Below are 22764 nucleotides of genomic sequence, written 5' to 3'. Positions count from 1 at the left end.
GAGGTGCCAGAGGGCGGGGCAGAGGTGAGAGTAGAACAGAGAGGTCTTAACGGATGTAGGGTGGGGAGAAGCCGGAGGTGGAGCCGAGAACGCGCCCGTTGATGACGTCACAGGTCGGCCCTCTATTGATCATTCTGGCCAGCGGCGCTTTGCTCACCTTCCAGGAGCAAGTCCTGTGGCGTATCATGACGGCTCACCCGGCACAAGCTCCAGGCTCCGTGAGTGCCGTTCTCTGACCCTCGTCCTTTTTTCTTGTCTGTCCCGGATTTTCTTTTCTGTTCCCTCCACCTTGCCTCTTCCCCTCCCTGACTTCGCTGGCCGCGCACGGGTGATGGGGAGCCTGTGAGGCTGTTCGTCCTACCCCCTCTCACTGGTTCTGCGAATATATTTGTTCATTACTGCAGCGACTACTGTGAGCCTTAAACACGTCTCGTTCCACTCTCTAGGCATCAAGACCAGTAGGAAGCCAGGAGCAGACTAATGGCGAACTTTGGGCTGTGGGTTCTTGAGAGAAACCCCTGATTCAACTCTAACTGGTTATCAGGAAAAGCTTTTGAAACCCAAAGTACGTGTAGGAGTTAGTAAAGCAAAAAACAAACAAACAAACAAAACACTGTAAGAGGTCTCAAGGTGGAGGCAAAAACATGTTCGAAGGCGAGACAGAGAAAATGTCTTTGAAAAACTCAAAAAGTTCAATTAGATGGTGGTAGAGGGGTCAAAGCTGACAGTCTTATAAGTCTTGTTAAGCAGCGACTTTAACCCGAGGACCATTGGGAGTTATTAAGGGTTTTAAACAGAAAAGTAGGTGACATTTTAATTTCCCTTTCCTGAGGTAGCAGTGTAGAGAGTGGACTGGAGTACCAATTAGAAGGCTGTGGTTGAAATATAATGAGAGAAGATGATGACTCTGACCATGGCGGCAATGTTGAGGTACCAGAGATGAAGACAGTAAAAAAAAAATAAAAATCAAGGAGATAGAATCTAAAGGACTTGGGTCTTGTGTAGGGAAAGGAAAGGAGTTAAGGAGTCAAGATAGAACTATTTGGTTGAGGGTGCTATTTGCTAAGTTAGTGAACACTGGAAGAGGAGTGGATTTTGTGAAAAGTTCAATGTTGGGCATCCTTGGTGCATGTAGGTTGGCCAGGTGGGGAATCCGATCGCACATGGATATAACTAGAGCTCTAGAGAGAGATCAACTAAAGTAGAGATATAGGAACAATCAGCTAATAAAGCCATCCAGTGGATGAGGTCATTGATAAGAAAATATATAGTGTTCTCAAACTTATATTAACCTATATTAGTATCAATCTGGGGAGCTTATTTAAAATACAGACTCCATTCCCCCCCATTCTGATTCAGTAGTTGAGGTCACCCAAAAATCACCTGCATTTTAAATAAAACTGGCGATTCTGAGGTACCACTTTGAGAAACAGTAGTGTTCAATCTGCCAAGCAATGGACAACCTCTCAGAGGAATAGGAGTAAAAAAGATGACCAAGAGAGAAAGACAGATGTATGAGAGCCTGAGCTTAGATTATATTGGTGGGCAGTTCTGAATGATAACCTGGTCCAGTTTTGACAACCATGACATGAGTGGGAGTGTTTGGCTGAGGTGAAATGAAGGTGAAGGTTAGTGGTAGGACTGTTCACGAGGACACTGAAGTCATCTAGAACTTGAAGACTGGTTTTTCGAGCTGTTTCCAAGCTGCTAAATATTCACCGAATGTGGAGTATTGACCAGAAGGCTAATAGAAGAGCATTGGAGGAACAGGGATAGAACTGTAATAGTTTAGAATTAACACTGGAGATCAAGAAGGATAAAAGACCTACCTCTAAGTTTTGTTGAATTCTGTTGGAATTTAAAACTAAAACTGCCCAGCACCAGGAGTAGGCCAAGCTGGTCCCATGTCCTAGAGTTATCTACATAGAGCGGGAACTATGTGTCCAGAATCTATGGTGAGTATATAAAGGTGGTTCATGTCCTCCTTAGGAAGCTCACATCTTAGCCGAAAAGACAGAACAGGAAACATCCAGTAGGATTGTATCATATATGCATTTAGCTTATGGGAACTCAAATGTATGGATGACTAAAAAAGTGGAATAATTAAAAATTATACTTTGTCTTTTTTCTTTTAATGTACTGTTTATTATTAGATACATTTCCATTTCCATATAAGTTACTATATAGTACTATATCCAATTCAAAGGATTTTTTTCAAGGGTGATTTTTGACCAATCTTTTTTTCAACTTACTGGCTTTAGAAGCAGACCCTACATAAAATGGAATACCACTATCTTTGGTGATCATTGCTTTTAATAGAGATAGGTGCAAGGTGCTGTGGGAGTTCCAAGGAGGGAGCAGCATTCTGCCTGGGATGATCATAGAAGGGTTCACAGAGGAATATATATTCTAGTTGAGCACTTTAAGGATTGGTACAGATTTATTAAAGAAAGAGACAAGACCAAAGCTGGATGGCCAACTCTCTGAGCTGATGATTGTACGGCTGGACTAAAGGCTTCTAAGGTTTCTTTAAGCTCTAAACTTTTTTACTTTTCTTTTTCATTTACATACCCTCTTGATTTTTCTTTTTTCTATTCCTTTATTCTTCCCAGAATTTCCTTGGTGGGCAGGATGGTCATGAAGATGTTCTTACTAGATTTACTTTCCTCAGGAGCAAGCCTGGCTTGAGGCTGCCCAGGCCTTCATCCAAGAGACCCTGTGTCCAGCTGGCAAAGAGTCTAACGTCCAGTTGACTCAGTTGATAATTGACTGTGTGAAGACTACCTGGTTGTCCCAGGGAAGGAACCAAGGTTTTACACTGCCCCTCAGCTACAGGTAAGGAGAGGTTAGCTTCAGTGAGAAGTTCAATTTGGAATTTAAAGGAAGGAACTGAGAAGAGTGAGGGGAAACTTGCAAAGGGGAAGAAAAGGTGGTATAAACACAATCCCCTTCTGCCAGACTTTTCCATTCTCCATCAAGCTGCTTTCCTTTTCCTATAGTTCTCCGAAATTAGCTTAAGTCAAGTTTAGAGACAAGGAAAGGAAGGAAGAGGGTGTGGAGAAGATTGAAAGAAAATTTGGAAAAAGCTCTCAAAGTGGGGAGAGAGGCTGATACTATTTCATTTTGTATATTAGGTAACTAAGATTCACTAGGTGCAAATAGTTGTGTTTAAGAAGACCTGAGTTTAAGATCTTCTGAAGGTTTTTTTTTTTTTAAACTACGCTAGCATTTCCTAAACTGTTCTAGGCAATATTAATAAAGTACCACAAGAAAAAAGCACCGTGGCTAAATAAATTTGAGAGAGATTGGATATGATAAGCTTCTCTAGGAGGGTCATGAGGCTCATTAACATTAAAGGCTGAAAAGTACTGCAAAAAGAAGCCTATTTACCTTGTCATAGAAGTACCCACTATCTTGAGTATGTATATTATTCCTGTAGATATCTTTATATTTTTACTTCACATGTGTATATCCCCAAGCAATATACAGTAGAGTTTTGCATACCTTTAGACTTTATATAAATGGTACTATACCTTATATATCCTTTGTAATTTGCTGTTTGTACTTAAAATTATGCTTCCAAAATTTATTCATATTAATAGCTCTAGCTCATTTATTTCAACTGTTGTATGGTATTCTATTATGTGAATATACATATCACTGTGCATTTATCTTTTTAAAAAATAAAAAAGGTAGAAATCTGTTTAGCTTTGTTTAATTTGTCATTTCCCAGATTTTTTTGAGCACAGGATACTTTTTCCCTGGCACTCCCTTAACCTGCTTATAGCAGTTTGAGAAACACTTCACTCAGCCTAGCAATCTGTCATAGTCTGTAAAGGCAAGGGATCTTTGGTGAGAAGACAGCTTAATTGTACTCCATGTTATCCAAAAAAACATTTAAAAAATTCTGTGTAATTTTCTTATCCATGGACTTTATTATGAATCAATAGGAAATAAAAAGAGGCGAAGAAATGGGAACCCTTGTCCACTGTTGGTGGGAATGTAAATTAGTACAGCCATTATGGAAATGGTATGGAGGTATCTCAAAAAAATTAAGACTAGAACTACCTAAATGATCCAGCAATTACTCTTCTGGTTATTTCCCTGAAAAATATGAAAACACTTATATGTAAAAATATATGTATCCCTATGTTCATTGCAGCGTTACTAACAATAGTCAAGACATAGAAACAGTCTAAGTACATTGATGGATGATTGGATAAAGAAGATGAAGTGTGTGTGTACACACACACATAATAGAATACTACTCAGCCATAAAGAAGATGGAATATAGCCATTTGCAACAACATGATGGATCTTGAGAGTATTATGCTAAGTGAAATAAGTCATATGGAAAAGGACAAAAATTGGTTGATTTCACTCATGTGTAGAATATAAAACAAAAACAAACAAAACAAAAATGAACTCATAGAGTGATGGTTACCAGAGGGGAAACAGGATTGGTGGGGAGGACGAAGTGGGTAGAGAGGGTCAAATATACAGTAATGGAAGGAAATTGGACTATATAAAGAGCACGCAATAGAGTATAGATGTTGAATTATAATCTCGTATACCTGAAAATTATGTTATTAACCAATGTTACCCCAATAAATGTAATTTTTTAAAAAAATTAAATTCAACAAGGATAGGGGGGAAATCCTAAGATGGAATACTGAGGGAAACAAATGAATCTAACAATTACAATGTTATTCATAACTACACAGAACAGGAAAATTTTCTTTCAACTATATCCTCAGAATAAAGACAAAAAGAATCGCAAATGCAATAAACCAGTGATAACCAAAATTTCTGGTCTTCCAGAATGTAAATCAATGCACTGCTTCCGTTACTGAGAAGTCTCGCCTATGAAAAAATGTCAGCTGAACTAAACTGTGTTGTTTGGCATTGTGTTTAGCCAGATACTTAACTCTCAGTTTTGAAAACCATAGCGTTTTGCCATATTTGCTTCAGTTCTCTTTTATAAGAAGTAAAGTGTTAGAGATTTGGTAAAGTCCCCTAAGTGCTCTATCCTGATCCAGTTCTCTACCCCTTCTCCTTAAGTAATCAGTGTTCTGAAGGGAGGAGGTACAGCCTCATCCAATAAGCACACTATCAGCTTCACTGGCTGTTTTCGCATTACTCTCCGATGGAGTTGTGCCAGTTGACACACATACCAGTATATATCTATATCCTGAACCTTTTTCATATCTTGTTTTTGCCTTTTAAAAAAATTTTTTTTTGGCCTATTTGATAGGATTAAATGATATCGTAATTCCAAATTAATTTCTGAGAGCCCTTTTACCTGGGGGCTTTTTTCTTTTCCTCCTATGTAACTCTTCTCCTTTGGACTCTGTTTTTCCTATAATTCTTGTCTATGTTCATAACTTTTAAGATTCCGTTGTTTTTTTAAATATAGAATGAGCTCTCATCTGAAACTGTCCTACTAGTATGGGAAAAGCCCTGGGACAGGAGAGCTACTTATCAACCAGTCATAGTTGAAGAAATTGTGATTTCCATGAAGTCTTTAATTGTAGTGGGGTTGAGGTCTCCCACTGGTGAGTTGAGTGTATGCCTAGTGGCCTCGGTGATCACAGTCTGATTAAAGGAAGATCCAAATCTCTCCAAATTCTGATATTACTAGAATAATTGAAAAGTGGTAAGTCAGCAATTTTTAGAAAACTTGGAACCTTTTTAAAGTTTCTTGTTATTCAAGATAAATATAAAATTGATAGTATAATATATAGACATGACGAGTTCATAAAGTGAATAAGGGTAAAATAGAAATTATTTGACAGACATAAATATTCATTTCTTCATTCTCCTTCATTGAGTGCCTGTTGTATGCCAGGCATTGTGCTAGGCCTTGAAAGTTGGAGAGCAATGATAAATGCAAAGGATTTGAGGTTATCACCTTCAGTTCCTGACCCAAACCCTAAAGAATCTGGGAAAAGTGACCCCTGTTTTTATTGTTTTCTGTCCTGAAGGTGTCTAAGAAACAGCTCTCTCCCACTGCTTTTGCCTGGGCATTTAGAGAAGTAGAGAAACACAGAAAGAACATGGACTTTTGAGTGAGGTGCACTTAGCTTTGCCACCTGCACCACTGTGTACCTGAACCTCTCTGTTTCCTCGTTGGTAGTCTTACAAGGGGTTTTAGTGAAATTCAATACAATATCAAGCGTGAACGGACCCAGTATAGTATAGTAAGAGAGGCTCAACGCATGTCAGTTTCTATCTTTGCTGTTTACCTGCTTCAAAGCCATTTGAGAAAGAATGAAGCAGATATGGAAGGGCAGTGAGCCATCTAGAACAACATTCCCACGCTTCAGTACTCATGTGTGGTTGATCTTTACGAGTACAATCAGGATAAATTGTGATGTTTCGTAACCATATCCTATTTCTTTTCTACTCAAAAAATCATAGGAATGCAAGTGTGGAATAATGGTATTACAAAGATGTGAATCTATCACAACTTTGATAATTTAACTGTTATCACATTATCCATGATATACCTCACAATAGTGACTCAGCAGTGTTGCAATACTTTGCTTAAGAATGGCCGATCTCATACATCTCTTGAGATTTGGAAACTCTTGATACTAACTCCCATCTCAGCCTCAGTTTCCCAGCTAGTCTCTAGTCCTGTGATCTTCTAGACTAGGAAGGAAACCCGGCTAGGTCCATTGAGTTTGAGCCATTAGGCCGATGCCTAAGTGGCCCCATTGGAGTTTTCTGTTTAAGAGCTCTGAGATGCTATCGAAGGAGCTATTTGTAAAATATTCTGTAAAATGTTCTCCCCACATTCATCTCCTCAGGCTGCTTTTGCATTCCTACTTCATTTCTCTTAGTCTTCTCTGTGGCTTTATCTTGTTCAAGATATTATTCAGCAGACTTTCTTTCTACTTTCTCCCTTGGTACTACCCAGTCTTTGAACCCAGATCCCATCCTCATTTTCTTAGACTCTTCACCCCAGCTTTCCCCGCCTTTAGTTAATCAAACAACCTCCTTTCTTAGTCCATGTTCCCCATTGACCTTTCCTTGGGATAGTGGGGGGATTTGTTGGGGTTGAAATTAACTTCTTAGGCTTGGATACAGCTTTGTAAGACTTTGCTTCCTTCACTCTGCAGCTTTGTCTCAGTACAGGACCTCAAGACCCACCAGCACCTCCCATGCTGCAGCCACCTGTCCTGGAGCAGTACCGCGTACCAGGCTTGGGCCCAAGAAGCTGGACTAAGTGGGACCCTGCCCCGGGAGCGGCTTTTACTTTTAGGGACACTAACAGACCTATCAGGGGACTTGGAACAAAAGTGCAGGAATGGAAATCTTTATGTGAGAGATAACACTGGTATCCTGGGCTGTGAGGTGAGTAGGAAGGGGAGGTTAGATGCTCAGATCCTAACAAGAATGGTACCTAGGAGTGAGGCAGTTAAGTCTCTGAGGGAGCAAAGGTAGAAGGGATTAAATGGGATATGAGGATCTTGATTAACCCTTTCTCTTGGTCTTTTTTAGCTCATAGATCTGGACCTTTCTTGGTTGAGCCATCTCTTTCTGTTCCCCAGTTGGAGTTACCTCCCTCCTGCCAGGGGTAATTTCTCAGAAGAAGGGCACTTGGAGCTCTGGGGTGCCCCTGTGCCAGTGTTTCCCTTGACCATCAGTGCTGGCCCTCTCACCCCTATCTCTGTTCTCTACCCTGAGGCTGCTTCCCGCCTGCTCAGGCACAGGTAATTCTTCCCTCTTTAGGGGATGAGGGAGCACTGTGAAACTGGGAGGATGATGATGGGTCGGTGGAAAGAAGGTGAGAGGGTATTGAGAGTAATATAGATGGAATGTTCCAAATCAAGGGAATGATAGGGCCTCTTTTAGAATAATATCTTTGGAATCGCTGGGGAAATAGGGAAATTTTACATCACAACTGGATTTTTCTTTATGTGGGAGGGGAGGCATTTGTTGGGTAAAAGAAAAGAAATAAAAATGATTTTTTCTCTCTTCTTTCTACCTTCCTTAGGAGCAAGCTCAAAGTCGTGCAGCCAAACCTGGCTGGGAAGCTGGTTCGATTGAGTGCCCTGGTGAAAAGTCAAAAGAAAGCTTACTTTGTCCTGTCTCTTGGTGAATCATCCCCAGCTGGCAGCCAAACTGGCAGTTATGTGTCCATCATCGTTCAGGTGAGGAATGGGGTCAGTTCAGGGGCATGGAGATATAGAAGTGGTGTTAGAACTCTTAATAGGAAAGATAACATCTTAGGAGGAACCACAAAGGAAAGGTGGAGTGTTCTTTTCTGGAATAGTGATGTTGAGGGAAGATTCCAGGTAACGTCATTTCTGTGTACAGGAGGTGGGGAATGGACTTGCCTGCCATGCAGTTCATTTGAGTAGACAACTTTTGTATTGTGTGTGACATTTTGAAAATCTGCCAAAATCACTTGATTTTTTTTCCCCTACATTAGAAGGATGACCAAGGAAATTATTTATCTGAACATTCTTAAGACATTAAATATATACACTTTTTAAAAGTGTATTGTTATATGACTTATAACTTGGTACTTATTGTAGACTCTTATCAACTGGTAAAATTTTAAAATCATTAATGTATACACCAATTATTGTTATATGTCTTATAAATTATCTGAACAGGGTTCCAAAAGCATTCAAAACAATTAAAGAATGAAAAGCCTTTCTAACATGCATATTAGAAAAAAAAGGAAACTGAAATTTATTAGCACTATTAGAATTCTTAACTGTGTCTGTGTGTGTCATGAGTTTAAATAACAGTGATTAGAGTATAATGGATCTAAAAATGCTAAAACTAAAAATTCTTAGAAGCCACCCAAATTTCTGATCCTGCTTTTTCCTTCTGGGTTAAAGAGGAGCTTTTGTATTTTTTTCCACATTAGAATATTTTAAGTCTCCTGGAGACCATTCAAATGGTCTGTGCAGAGTGGGATTGGCTCATTCATGTATTATATGTCAAGAGAGAAATCTCTGAATTTCTGCAGGGTGACCGAAGTCCGGTAAACCCTTTGGGTAGTTTATCTTATTGTAGATTTTATATGGTATTGATTTATGAAATAAGCAGAGAAATGCAAAACAGTATGTAAGTTCTAAGATGTGTGGTATAGTTTGTAACTGCTGTAGCACGTTATCTGGAGTTTATTATGTGGAGGGAAGCCTTATGAGAGAGTTTAGACTTGATCTGAGGCTTGAAGATTGGACAGGATTTAAATCACTAGGAGAGAGGGGAGGCTATTTAGGACTAGAGAATCACCTGTACCAAGATTCAACTTTTATCGAGTATGTAATATAATGCTAGGCACTTTGGTCAGTTCAGAGGCACAAAATTGAAGCTCTCAGCCAGATAATTAAGTCAATAGTTACTGTTCAAGATCATAAGTGCTGTGGTAAGTACATGTCCAAGCACAAGGTTATGAGGGTACAGAGGTGGGCTTTGGAATAAGCCTGAGGGGTGAGGAGAGGAGTGATCTTGGTGTGTTTGTGGGCTACTGAAGGGACATACTGTCACTCTAGATGACCCCAGTAAATCTCTTCTATAGTAGAAGAGTGAGGTCATTTCTTGAAAATGAAGGACTGGACTCAGTAAAGAGGAGTAAAGGTCAGGGTTAAGAGATTGCTAAACAGTGATGGGACCCAGCTGGTCACTATCAGCGTTTGGCACTGGGGTGGCATGGGTCTGTCTTCCTCAAGTAGGTTTTTTGCCTTAGGAAAGGAGTTGTGGAATTAGCCATGGTGATGTGGTATTAGAACAGAGGAAGGGAAGGACCTCAGTGTCTGAATAAAGGAGAAGGGCCTGCAATATTGGAGGTCCTAGTGAAAGGTTAATGAGTAAAGGAGGGTTGGGGGAGAGCAGAAGCACCAGTATTCATTTGTTTGTTCAGTCAAACCATTATTAACTACTTGTTTTGCACAGTCAGTAAGCTTAAGTGAGGTCTTAGCAATACCTTACAATGAATTGTGACATCCAAGGTCTGATTGGTGATACTCAGCTGGTTTTAGAGTAGATTAGAGGTCTGTGAAGTTGAGCACAGGGAACTGAAGTTCAAGTGTCTTGACCATCACTGTGTTTTGAAGGCCCTCAGAATGGCAACAGTACCATTGTGCCTGTAGGAGTATACCCTAGAAGACTGGTATACTTAAGAACAGTCTCTTTTTACTTCGTGCTTAAATTTCTTCAACAACCATCCTTCCCCAGTCCATATAATGCCCTGTTGTCAGATGTTTATTTTTATTTTCCTGCTTTGATATATCTTATTTTCTTATAAAGTCTTCAGTGTGTTTTTTTCCCCCTCAACTTGGCTGTCTCATCTTGTCTCCAGCACCTCCCAGGAACATTCCTTTTTCTTCATCCTTGCCAGTGTTTTCACTGCCTTGCTTGTTCTGAGTTCTGCACATTTCCATGTTGTTGCCTCCTGCTTGAATCACCTTTCTTTCTCTCCACTTTGACAAACTGGAGATGTCCTTCAGGACCCTGTTCAAGTTTTACTTCTTTCACTTGGGCTTCCTGATCATTCCAACATCCTAACCTCCTCTCTCTTTCTCGGAAAACTTAGCAAATGTGTATTCTTTTTGCCACTTGATCATACATGGCCCCATATTATGACTTGGGTTTACGTCTGTGTTTCCCAGTGGTTTAAAATATGTTAGAAGAGAGGGAATAGTCTATTATATTTCCCTTAACATCTGTTTCCATACTAGATACATACCTACATACCCAGTGCATGTTGATTGAATAAGTGAAAGTTGTTTATATGTTATGGGGTGGAATAGGGAAAAGTCAAAAAGGACCTAATTTTCTAAATGGAATGTTTATGTGTTTTGGAGGAAGTTTTACAGATGGTTTGTATCTTGGGGGAGGAATTAGGAAACATTTGGCATCTCCTTTGAGAGGAGAGATCCTGAAAGTTCTATGGTTTAAAATTTAATTTATAAACAAGGAAGATGAAGAAGCAAGGAAAGCTCATGAAGAACAGATCTTTGAGGTCAAATCATGATGGAAAGGGACTCTGGCAAAAGGACAGCATTGTGGGAAGCATCTCATGTACCATGTTGCCTGCCTCTGCAGGTCCCTGCCCAGCTGGTCTGGCACCGAGCCCTTTGGCCTGGTAGGGCCTATGTGCTGACAGAGCTTCGAGTATCCAAGATCCATGGTCACCGTTACCATGTTTGGACAACTAGTCCCTCCTCCCGTCTGTTGCCGCTGAAACCAGAATGTGTGCGAGAGCTGGAACTAAAATTAGAGCCAGACGAACTCCTCTTAGAGGCTGACCCCAAGCCACACCCTAGGCCCAGCAACTCCCAAGACAGGAAGGAGCAAAAAGGTCTTGTCCGGGACTCCAGACTCTTATCATATACGGTGAGTATAGGGAAGAGATCCTAGAGCTTGAGGGGCAGGAAATGTTTATCTTCAAAGGGGAAGGAAATAGAGATCAACTGGCTCTTTGACCTTTTTGCAGGGAACGGTCACGGGTGTGCTGAATCAGCTTGCTGGCCTCTATGAACTGGATGGGCAGCTGGGGCTTTGTCTTGCTTACCAGCAATTCCATGGCCTCAGGCGGGTGGTGCGACCAGGAGTCTGTCTGGAGGTACATGAGGGATCAGGGCTGCTGATAAAGAGAGGCCTTCTCAGCAGCTTCTTTAACCTTTATAGGCTGGTCTTTTTTTTTTTTTTTTTTTTTTTTTTTTGGGTAGCAGGGTGAGAACCTTTATAGCAAAAATATAAAAATAAGTGTGTATCGGGGTCGGGGAGTATGTGCATTCGTTAAGAATGATTTGGATGAGAGTGCAGATCAGGAAGTAGTAGAATCTGGGGCTCATGGAGAAGGGGTTGGGACCAGAGTGTCTCTCCTTCATAGAAGGGCCTTCTAACTGGAGGAAGAGATGCACAGTTATAGGAAGAGCCAGAATGATGTCAGGTGGCCTGGTGAGTAGGTAAGCCATACCAGCTAGGAGTCCTCTGGTCCATGGAAAGACTGGGTGAAGCTTGTGAAAGATGAAGCCTTACCCCAAGGGCAGTGGGTTGTGATGGAAGGTAAGGCATGGAGGCCGAAAGGAAATCGCCTGTATAGGAAAAATTGGGTTTCTGTTAGAACTCAGGAAATGGAAAACTACAGTTAACTGCCTGGAGTCATTGAGTTGGCTTCACTTCTCCTTTTTCACTTTTTCTGCCTTTCTCCAGCTCCAGGATGTTCACCTCCTTCAGTCAGTGGGTGGAGGGACAAGAAGGCCAGTGCTAGCCCCTTGTCTCCGTGGTGCCATTCTACTTCGAGGATTCTCTCGTCAGAAGCCTGAGACTCAGACATCCCCCCAAGCCCAGGGGGCCTCCCTGTATGAGCAGCTGGTATGGGAATATCAGCTAGGACTTCCCCTCTACCTGTGGGCTACCAAGGCCCTGGAGGAGCTGGCTCGCAAGTAAGGAGGATGAGGAGTCTGGGCTGGCAGTGGGAGTAGGACACCGCCTCTGTAAGGGAAGCAGGATCTTGGAAGAAGCAGGGTCTTTGGGGGAAGTGACTCACCATTTTTCCCTGGCCAAGGCTGTGTCCCCATGTGCTGAGACACCACCAGTTCCTTCAGCATGTCTCTCCTGGGAACTCCAGCCTGGGACTACAACTGCTGGCTCCTACCCTGAATGTTCTGTCTCCACCATGCATCCCCAGTCGGAATGCACATAAGGAGATCCTTGAAGAGCCACATCTCTGTCCACTCCAGAAGGTATGAGGTTGTGAGGAAAGTTGGGTGGCAGAGCTAATATATGGAGGGTACAAATGGAATACACAATCTGATTTTTCTTCTCTCCCTTACAGTATGCTCGGCTGCAGACTCCCTGCTCTTTCCCCACTCTGGCCACCCTGAAAGAGGAAGGGGAGTGCAGGGCCTGGGCCTCCTTTGACCCTAAGACCCTTCTGCCCCTCCCAGAGGCTTCACACCTGACCACTTACCAACTCAATCAGCGCCTTGCCTGGTCCTGGCTCTGTCTGCTGCCCGCCACCTTCCAACCAGCTCATGTAAGAGGGGCTCCAGCAGGGCTCAGGGCACTTTCTCTTTGTGCTATCCTTACTACCACTACTGTAGTCATTTCTTGTCATTTTTACTGACTAGCCTTCTAACTAAACTACTCCGTCTCTTCTTGACCCCTAGCGACAGCAAGTAGAAAGAGTGAGGTAAAATGTGACTTGGATTACAAAACTGTCTTGCTTTAAATCCTTGTTTCTCCCAGTGCACATAAAATAAAATCCAAACTTCTTATTATGTCCGATGCTTATTCTCCTACCTCTAACCTCGATGTGAACGCATCTATGTTTTTTTTTCACATATGTCTTCCCCACTTGAAAATAAATTCTTTGAGGTCAGAGGCTATGTCTCTTGTGTTCACTTTGTAGCTGACATTTAACACAGTGCCTAGCACATAGTAGATGCTCAATATTTGCTTAATAAATACTTGATACGTTGGCTTTCATCTCCCTTTAGGTTTTACTTGGGATCCTAGTGGCTTCATCTCATAAAGGTTGTCTACAACTTCGGGATCAAAGTGGTTCCCTCCCCTGCCTACTCTTGAACAAGCACTCACAACCCATCACTGACCCCCGGCTCATAGGTTTGGAGTCCAAAGGTGGAGAGGTGGTGGTAGCAGAGTGGAGGGTCTAGGAATGGGGGCTTCGGGAGGAAGTACCTGCTGAGATTTTCTAGAGATGCTGAAGTTACATAGGTTAATCAATAGGTTTTGGGAGAAGTTTGGAAGACCAGTATTGGCAGGTAGAGAAAGGAAGCAAGGGGTTCCCTAGCCAGAACTCCAATTCCCAATATTCATTTCTCCTTCCATAGTGCCTAATATGCACACCAGGATGGCAGCTCTTATTTCTTGCATTCTTAGTTTGGAAGAATAATGATGGTCTTACTTGGACTTATTGAGATTTGTGGACAGGAAAATCCTGGAAAGCATCTTAGATCTAGGAATGGGCATTTTAGGGATTTGTGAGAAAGTAGAATCAAGGCCTTTCAGCCTAGGAGGCCAGGGGTGGGATTGGACATGCAGATGGAATGGTTTCTCCTTGGAGGTGTCATCCCTCTAAAGTGGAGGTCAGGTCAGGCTTGTGTTGGGCAGCAAGACCTGCAGGGCGATCTGCTTCACTTCCCATTCCACAGTTCTCTCCTCTTGTCAAAATAGAAAACTTCTTTCTTCTAGGCTGTTTGGTGCGGGCAGAGAGGTTCCAGTTGGTCATAGAGAGGAATGTCAGAAGCAACTTTCCTTCCTGGAAGGAACTGAGCATGACGGGCTTCATCCAGAAGCAGCAGGCCAGGTTGGCTTCTTGGGATGGTGGCTGTACGCCAAGTCTCTGAGGGGAAGGGGCAGGGCCTGGTGCAGATATTAGAATGCTGGGGCCTGCACACCCAGTGTCTGTGTCACTAAGACACCTATTTCTTGTCTCTCCCAACAGAGTGTACGTCCAGTTCCTCCTGGCTGATGCCCTGATCCTTCCTGTGCCCAGACCCTTCCTTCTCTCAGCCACCTCATCAACATCTCCTCAGACAGAGCCCACCCTCCCCAAGGATCCCCACTTAGGACAGAGCCGGTTGTTCTTGCTGTCCCACAAGGAGGCACTGATGAAGAGGAACTTTTGTATTCCCCCAGGAGCCAGTCCAGAGGTGCACAAGCCCACACTCAGTTTCTACGTATCAGGGAGCTGGCTTGGGAGCACCCAGAGGAAGGAGGGAACTGGATGGGGCTCACTTGAGCTCAAGGGAGATGAGAACAAGAATCAAAAGGTAAGCTGGCATTGCAGGGATCTAGGGCTTGACCTGTCTGGAACCCCAGCATCTTGCTCTCCTTCCTTACAGGTTCTCCTCATCTTTCTTGGCTCCTCAGTCCGCTGGTTCGATTTCTTGCACCCTGGGCAAGTATACCGACTTGTGGCTCCTGGCCCTCCCGTGAGTGCTCAGTTTCATTATACCCTTCCCCAGAAAACTTTCTTTTTGGTTTAGGGTCTGGAGAGGAAGTGCCAGTGCCTGGTCACTGTCTAGCTCTTCTAATAGAAGGGTAGATCTAGATCAAATAGAAGACCTGTCTATTTCTAGATCACTTCTTTCACTAGGCTCCAGAAGGAACACAAAATTGGGTCATAGTATTTTGTGAACCTCCTTCCGGATCAGAGACTGTTGTCTTCCAATTTCCTGGCAGACACCAATGTTGTTTGAGGAGGGTAGTTCATCCTGCATATCGCAGCGTCCTCTGGAGTTGGCTGGTTGTACATCCTGCCTCACTATCCGGGATGAGTGGACCCTGGAACTTGAGAGCTCCCAGAACATCCCAGATGTGCTGGGTATCAACAAGGCACTGCCTCAGTCCTCACTGACCGACCTGCTCAGTGGCAAGTAAATGTCTTTCAGCTTCTCCAGCTCATTAGACTGCTCTCCCTTCCTCTGCCGTCGTTAGGTTTGGTGCACAGTCCTATCTCTGCTTCTGTGTTTCTTTCATGTGATTTAGCTCCTAGAGGAAAGATGTCAGTGTACGATGGGAATTGTGTTTCATACCTGATTCCCCTTGCCCCTCCAGAATGTTACTATTTTGAAATGATCATGAGCAGCCTTAGCAACAAAAGGAAATATAAGAAATTTTTTTAAAATGTAAAGACAAAAGCTGAAAATCTATAGAGCAGGGCCTTCTTTTAGTACAAGAAGTACCTAGCTTATAGCTTCAGGAACAGATGTACTCCCTTCATATCAACCTTTTGGGGTACCTGCAAATGCAAATGAAGAAGCTGCAGAGATATTTTCCCCTGTATTAAACCGTAGTGGAGTGTATGTGTAATTTTTATGAAACTGGTCTCTACTAGAAGTGAATGTTTTTAAGGATCTAATTTGAAGGTGGGAGCATGAGCTCCAGCATATTAAGCTGCAAATGATGGACTGACATATTCTAGGCATAAATGCAAGAGCAGATTTAACTCAGCTGGTGTACTTCTTGATAAGGCCTCTGGTTAGTTACAAAGTTGTATAGGTTTTGAGCGGTCTGCCACAATTCTATTTTTCCTATAAATCCTGTTACTTTTAGTGTGTGATTTGACACAGCATGAGAATTTTTGAGATCTTAGATGATGTTCTAACAGATACTTTAGCTCCTTTTTCTGTCTTTAGACTTGACTCTCCATTCTGTTTTCTTATGCCTTCATTCTCACTGTATTTCTCTGACCCTTCAGCTTCACAGATTCTTTGGTGTCCTTCTCAGCTGAGATTCTGTCACGGACATTGTGTGAGCCACTTCCGGCCCCTATCTGGACAAAGCCTGGTAATGACACTTCCTTTAAGGGAAGGTATGAAATGGAGCGATGGGACTTTATGGTCCAGAAAGATACCACTGACCCCTCCCCTATCCTGTAGGGAGCACTGAGGCCAGAAGACGGTGTGTGAAGCTAACCGTAGCTCTGGAGACTGCTGATTGTGAATTTCCCCCTCACTTGGACATATATATTGAAGGCCCACACTTGCCTCCACCACTAGGACTCCTTCCAAGAGCCCGAGTCTACTTTAACCAGCTGGAGAAAAGAGTTTCCAGGTGAAGATCTATGAAGCTGGCCTTGCTGCCTCTCCCGACTGATATGGTTCTTTTGAATGGTCACCCCTACCTAACTATGCTACAATGACACCTTCTTTTTTGATAATTACATTTTATATGTTACTCTGGAATTTATGCCCTCTACTCTCATGAGATGTTCCAGACCAGTCCTTTCCTCATTCTTCCCTCTGATTTGATAGAGCCTGGGCTAGGGAACATCCCTCAGAGGAGTAGCCTAGTCTCTGATAGAGTCTCAACTTCAGCTTCAAATTGACTTCCTTCTCCTTCCTCTTGCAGATCCCACAATGTTTACTGTTGTTTCCGGTCATCCACTTATATGCAGGTCCTGAGTTTTCCCCCGGAGACCACAATTAGGTCAGTGCCCCAGGCTCTGATCCCCAAATCTCACATCCTCACATCTGTATTCCACACATGTTCCTGGCTCAGGAATTTTTGCCATAACTACAGTCTTCTCCAATCCTAACAGAATATGTTGAGTCAGAGTGATTTCCTCTGCCCCAAATAAAGTCCTTCCAGACACACCCTGCTTTCAGCACTCCTTTGGCTATTTCTTGACACAGTTCCCTCCCCCATCATTTTTTTAGTGCTCCGCTGCCCCACATCTACCTGGCTGAACTGCTACAGGGTGGGCAGTCCCCATTCCGTGCCACTGCCTCTTGCCATATTGTTTCTGTCTTCAGCCTTCAGCTCCTCTGGGTGTGTGCTCACTGTACCAGCCTCTGCCACCAGGTATGGGAGGGGAGAGGCTAAGCTGGGTGTAGGGTGCCAGAGGGATGTGATGAGACCAAGAGGATTTTTCCAACCACTTTTTTTTTTTTCCCAGGGGAGGTGTACTCATCAGAGTTCCACTTGCCCCACTCAGACATCTGTAAGCCAGGCCAGCATCAGGTGAGAGCACAAGGTGGGCACCCATCGCACCATTTACTTCCCTATTACACAACTTCGCCTGTGTGCTGTCCCTGTGTTAACATAATTCTCAGCTTGGGGGAATTGTTTGATAAATATTTTTGAATGAACTAAGGGTAAACAAGTTAAAGATAAAACAGTGGGGATGGAGGCATATTGAGTTCAGGTGACTCACCACGTGGGTTTGCTGTGAGAGTTTGTTTTTTACCCCTCCCCCCCCTCAGGCTTCTGGTGGAGGATGGAACTGCTGAAGCTGTGGTGACCTGTAGGAATCATCACGTGGCAGCAGCACTAGGGCTGTGTCCTAGTGAGTGGACCTCCCTCCTAGAATTTGTCAGAGGGCCAGGGAAAGTGGCCTTGCAATTTACAGGGCCTGGAGCCCAACCTGAGGTGAGATGTGGCTAGGAGGTGGGTCTCGGATACCCATGTTCCTGAGGGTTTGGTAGAGGATGTAGGAGTTTGAGTTCTGCTTAATCCTCAGTTTCCCTTTCTAGTCTTCAGCCAAGATTGATGAGCCCTTGACCCTCTTCCTCCGGACACTTTGTACCAGCCTCTCTGTCCTCCGCCCTATTGTGCTTTCATTTGAGCTTGAGAGGAAACCCTCCAAGATCATCCCTTTAGGTAAGGATGGAAGGGTGGGGGTGTAGATAGATGGGTCACAGGAGGAAGAGGGATGAGGGATTGATAGAGGATTTCTGGAGTTGGGGAAGAGAATGGTAGATGAGGACTAAAAACCAAATGAATAGCGCATGTGTTTTCCTCTCTTCCTATCTCAGAATCTCCTCGGCTACAGCGATTCCAATGTGGGGAGCTCCCTCTCCTGACTCGTGTGAATCCCACGATCCAACTGTCATGTCTCTCTATCCAGGAGCCTGAGCACTCCAGCTCTCTAGGGGCATTTGCTTCTTCCTGCTAACCTGAACTGCAACAATGGCCTGAAAGTTCTTTCTGTCTGCTGGAACCCTTGAGAGCTAGGCCCCAGCTCCTCCCCCTTGTCGTAGCCCTTGCCTTCTTTGTGATTGAACCAGGACCCCAGAGCCCTGTATTCATAAACTGCTACCCTACTGTAATTTCTCCTTCATATTCTGGTGCTAGCCCACCTTGGGGAAAGTGTGGAAATAGGCAAATCATGGCGCTGTTGATATTTTACCTCTGCTTGGGGTTAAAGCACCTGCATTCACAGGTGACCCTGACCCTGGGTTCTGCCATTGTGGCAGGGGCCAGAGGAACAGAAGACTCGCCTTGTGTTATAGGTAGTTTCATTTACTTTTAGCAAGTAGAGGAGATGGAAATTAACATTTAGCAAAATGTTAAAAGAATAGCATTTAGTAAGAACAGCCCAGACCTTGAGACTCTTGTCCTATCTAACACTTGTGACAAGTCCCTTGGACTGTAATAAAGCTCTGGTGATGTTTTGCACTTGTGCTCCTGGAGTCCCAGACTTTCTGACCTGGCAGCTGGCCCATCATTTACCATCATTTCCACCCTTGTTTTCCACCAGTGCCAAAACTGGTTTGAAGAGCTGGTCCAGTGGAAGAATAATACCAAAAGTCAGTTTGGTTGTTATCTACCCTAAAGGGAGTAAATTGGGGAGGTGGGGGCAGGGTAGAGAACATTACTTTGATGGTCTCAGTCAGCAAGGTTGCGCTGAGGAGGAAGTCAATTATGCAAGCCTAGAGTTAATGGGAAGTACAAGATGGATATAAGGAAGTGGGAGTGAGGGGAATGCCAACCATTAAGAGAGGCTTGTAAGAAACCTACTATGGAACACCAGTCAAGTGGTCAGTACTGTGGGTTTCCCATGGGCTAGGCCTAAGGCAAATCTTTGATCCACACTGTGAGACTGGTAGGAATTCTTAAGTCAGAATCCGTAGACTTAGGGATTGCACAATCAAATATTTGGGGGTACTTATGTATTTGGTTGGTGGTTTTCCAATTTTTTCCTGGGAGTTGCTTGCTCAATGGAGAGGTAGAGCCTAGCCACACCCCTTAGATCAAAATGTTAAAAGACTAGCATAGTAAGAAAATTTTGTTCAGAGGTCATTCCTGGCCCTCTAAGAGATTGCTTCCAGATTGTATTTGGGAGGCTCTTGAGTCATGGGTAAGTCACACAAAAAAAATCTTAAAAGGTTGAAACGGTTTTGCTGCTATACCTCTTGATATAGGTATATGTAGTTGAAGCCAACGTTTGTCATCGCTGGCCGGTTAGCTCAGTTGGTTAGAGCGTGGTGCTAATAACGCCAAGGTCGCGGGTTCGATCCCCGTACGGGCCAGGATTGAGTTTTTATTGTTTTGTTTTTGTTTTTGTTTTTTCCTTCCCATCTCCTATACATGCCGTTACCAGGAAGTTTCTGCCCGGAGCCACTTGGCTCTGGATCGCAAACGACCCATGGCTTTTCGAAACCTGAATTGTTGAACACTCCAGGCTTTGGAAGGACATTCTCTGGGCTAGGGCAGAAGGAACGGTTCCCGGCGGCTGCCGCGTCTTCTCTTTCCTGGGAGCGCGTTGGAGGCCGATGAAAGAAAGGGAAGAAACGAGACGAGGACCCCAGAAAGGCAGAGTGTGGGGCGGGGTTGCTAGTGAAAGTTCCATTACGATTCTATCCTACTCCGATGTTCACACCCACCAATCTCCTAGCCCCAGAACCGCAAAATCGTAAAGGGGTGGTTTGCCAGACCCAGAAACTAAGAAGACTTTTGGAGGAGAAGGATAAGTGTAGCCATGTAGTCGTGGCCGAGTGGTTAAGGCGATGGACTAGAAATCCATTGGGGTCTCCCCGCGCAGGTTCGAATCCTGCCGACTACGTGTGGTCTTTTGAATTTTTCTCCCCCGCTCGTACTCTACTTTCTTTATATCCAAGGTAAGACAAAAAATTTATTTCCATAAGTGTTCCAGAAATTCCCGTCTCGGAACTCCTAGACTCTTGGATGCTCCCCAACCAAGCATTTTTGGCTACGGTTGAGATCTTCGATTTATTTCTTTCAACATTGGGGATCCATGGATTGATGTTTGACATCAAATCTAATTATTTTGTCAAAATTAATTTTAGGGAAACCTGAAAAAAATTGATGTGGCCAGGTTCCAGGATGTACATTCTTGTAGTGCACCATCTGGAACAGCTCGAGCAACGTTGGCGCCGTGGCTTAGTTGGTTAAAGCGCCTGTCTAGTAAACAGGAGATCCTGGGTTCGAATCCCAGCGGTGCCTTATGTTCCACTCTTGGATTTGTTATTTTTTGTCTCTGAATCTATACTAAAAGACGCAAGTGTTATAGTTCCACACTCAGAGCATTCAGAATTCCTGCTGAGAAGAGCTGCCAGTCCTATGATACTAACACTTTAAAAGCTCACCCTGTGACCAGGGCAGGAATCCTGACACCTACACCTTCTTTTGCCCAGCTGATGCCACACCCCGTTGGTGCTAGTGGGCTAGTCAGGTGGCCACTCTATACCTTGCGGAGAGGCAGCCCCACCTCCCATGCCCTACCCCAGGATGTCCCCGAGAAACTGAGTCGGTTTGTTTTATTTGGTTCTTCAATATATTTATTTTGGTTTGAGGCCTCAAAATTATACATGTATATATCATAAATTTTTAAATTTTAAAAATGGAGCAGGGAGGGTGCATCTTCTATATGTAGCTCTTATACCAGGCCCTTTATATACAGTTATTTTCATTCATCTCCACAAGCTGGCAATCAGGGTTAGGAGTTAGCAGAGATGTCTGGCCTGGCCACCTCTGGTTTCTTGCAAAAGGTCGCTGAAGGGCTGGGACCCTGTGGACAGGGTGGGAGTAGAAGAGTGTGTATTCCCGGTGGGATCTCCAGACCCTATGGAAGGGCAGTGCCCGTTTGTGGGGCACTGAAGCCAGGCTGGTTAGGGTAAAAGTAAATGCGGTGGAGAAGGAGGCAAGACGTAGGATCTATAGGTGGTTGGCAGGGCCTCAACCTCCTTGGAAGATAGGCAGAAAGGTCTAGACACCATCCCTTGGCCCAAGAACCACTGTAAGATATCCGAGCAAAAGTGTTGGCTTGAAGAAATCGTCATCTAGAGGTGACAGATAAGTAAGTGAGGCAGCAACACTGAGACTGATTTGTGCCAAGCGGTGGGCTGTATCCTGCGCATAACCAAATGAATAAGGCACAGCCCCTTTTCTCAGAGAGCTCATTAGAAGGAAGACACAATCACACCACAAGATGCTGTGAGAATACAGAGAACAAAAGTGGCATCTCATTGGGCCTGAGAGTAGAGAGTGGTCAAGGGAGGCTTTCTGGAGGAGGCAGGCTAAGTCTTAAAGACCACGTGGAAATTTGCCTTATGTTCTATTAAACAATTATTGTACCAAATAACAACCACTGTTCTAGGTCCAGGAAATACAGCAGGGAACAAAAAAACACAACAGAAATGTTTTAAAAATTAAATTATATAACATTCTAGATAAATGCTACATAGAAGAATAACAAGGGATCAGAGAGTATGTGTGTGTGGGAGAGGGGGTTAGTTATGAAAATGTCAAAGGCTTGCACTAGGTTAATTGTAGGAGAGATGGAGAGAAGGGGATGAATTTGGGACCTATTTAATATAAAAAAATATAGGACTCAGTAACTGATAGAATGTGTAGTCTGAAGAAGAGGGAGAAGAAATTCAGGATGTTGCCAGGGTTCTACTTCAGGGAAGTGCTGGGGGTGGGGGTGGGGGTGGGGGTTGGTACCATCTCATAGTCACCAAGAATATCTTTTCACTCTTTCTCATCCAATCTCTTTCAAACAATTGTGACTGTCCAAAGTTATACCTTAGAATCTAATCTTTTTTGTGCCAAACTTTGGCTCCTGTTAAAATGTAAAATACTGGCACCAAATTGTAAACCATAATCAGCTGTTTACACTTTAGTTCTTGGATTCCAAAAGTGGGGCTCATGGATAGGAGTTTCAGGATACCTCTGAACTCCCTAATATTGCATGAATTTTACCAGGAAAAAAGGCCATAGCTTTCATCGTGATTTATAAGGGTCTTAGGCCTCCACCTCTGTGAAGGTTAAGTGTCTGAGACAAGGTAAGAGAGAGGTGACTGGAGGCTTACTGGAAAGCTGGAGGGAGACAGGGATTGAAAAAGGGTAATGGGGGGGGGGCGGGGGTGGCGGTGGGAGGTGCCAGATCAGCCCTGAGGGCTTCTTCTTCATCCACCTGAAAGGCTTGGGACACTGACAAGAAAGGCTAGGCTGTTCTCTGCTGCCCTCCCCCACTGTCAGGCCAGGGACACCCGGGAAAGAAAAAGCAAAAAGCTGAAC

The 22764-nt window shown here is 43.7% G+C and overlaps 1 protein-coding gene and 3 non-coding genes across 4 annotated transcripts; all 4 read left to right on the top strand.

The window, feature by feature from the left end:
• The first annotated feature begins 62 nt into the window (after positions 1-62).
• On the top strand, positions 63-18905 carry CTC1 (CST telomere replication complex component 1). The gene is made up of 23 exons (XM_011358928.2): positions 63-218; positions 2672-2835; positions 7125-7359; positions 7507-7718; positions 8003-8159; positions 11071-11361; positions 11462-11590; positions 12184-12416; positions 12539-12716; positions 12809-13009; positions 13473-13599; positions 14188-14302; positions 14441-14768; positions 14841-14930; positions 15181-15374; positions 16199-16287; positions 16380-16554; positions 16852-16929; positions 17160-17304; positions 17399-17463; positions 17706-17871; positions 17976-18102; positions 18258-18905. The coding sequence occupies exons 1-23, from the start codon at positions 102-104 to the stop codon at positions 18395-18397; spliced, it is 3756 nt and encodes a 1251-aa protein (XP_011357230.1). The 5' UTR covers positions 63-101; the 3' UTR covers positions 18398-18905.
• Positions 18906-19680: 775 nt separating this feature from the next.
• TRNAI-AAU lies at positions 19681-19754 on the top strand. The gene has a single exon. It is a non-coding gene; the product is annotated as a tRNA-Ile (tRNA).
• Positions 19755-20205: 451 nt separating this feature from the next.
• Positions 20206-20287, top strand: TRNAS-AGA. The gene has a single exon. It is a non-coding gene; the product is annotated as a tRNA-Ser (tRNA).
• A 327-nt stretch (positions 20288-20614) lies between these two features.
• On the top strand, positions 20615-20688 carry TRNAT-AGU. Its single transcript has one exon. It is a non-coding gene; the product is annotated as a tRNA-Thr (tRNA).
• Positions 20689-22764: the final 2076 nt, after the last annotated feature.

This window comes from Pteropus vampyrus, unplaced genomic scaffold (genome assembly GCF_000151845.1).
Source record: "Pteropus vampyrus isolate Shadow unplaced genomic scaffold, Pvam_2.0 Scaffold44, whole genome shotgun sequence".
Classification (NCBI taxonomy): Eukaryota; Metazoa; Chordata; class Mammalia; order Chiroptera; family Pteropodidae; genus Pteropus; species Pteropus vampyrus.
The sequence above is the reverse complement of the archived record's forward strand: the minus strand, read 5'-3'. Positions and strand labels throughout refer to the sequence as shown.

Bases quoted from the DNA above. Each gene is read 5' to 3' on its own strand.
- CTC1 (XM_011358928.2), top strand. From the start codon at position 102: ATGACGTCACAGGTCGGCCCTCTATTGATCATTCTGGCCAGCGGCGCT. The intron at 17,305-17,398 runs GTATGGGAGGGG...TTTTTTTCCCAG, and splicing joins GTACCAGCCTCTGCCACCAG to GGGAGGTGTACTCATCAGAG. The intron at 17,872-17,975 runs GTGAGATGTGGC...TTCCCTTTCTAG, and splicing joins GGCCTGGAGCCCAACCTGAG to TCTTCAGCCAAGATTGATGA.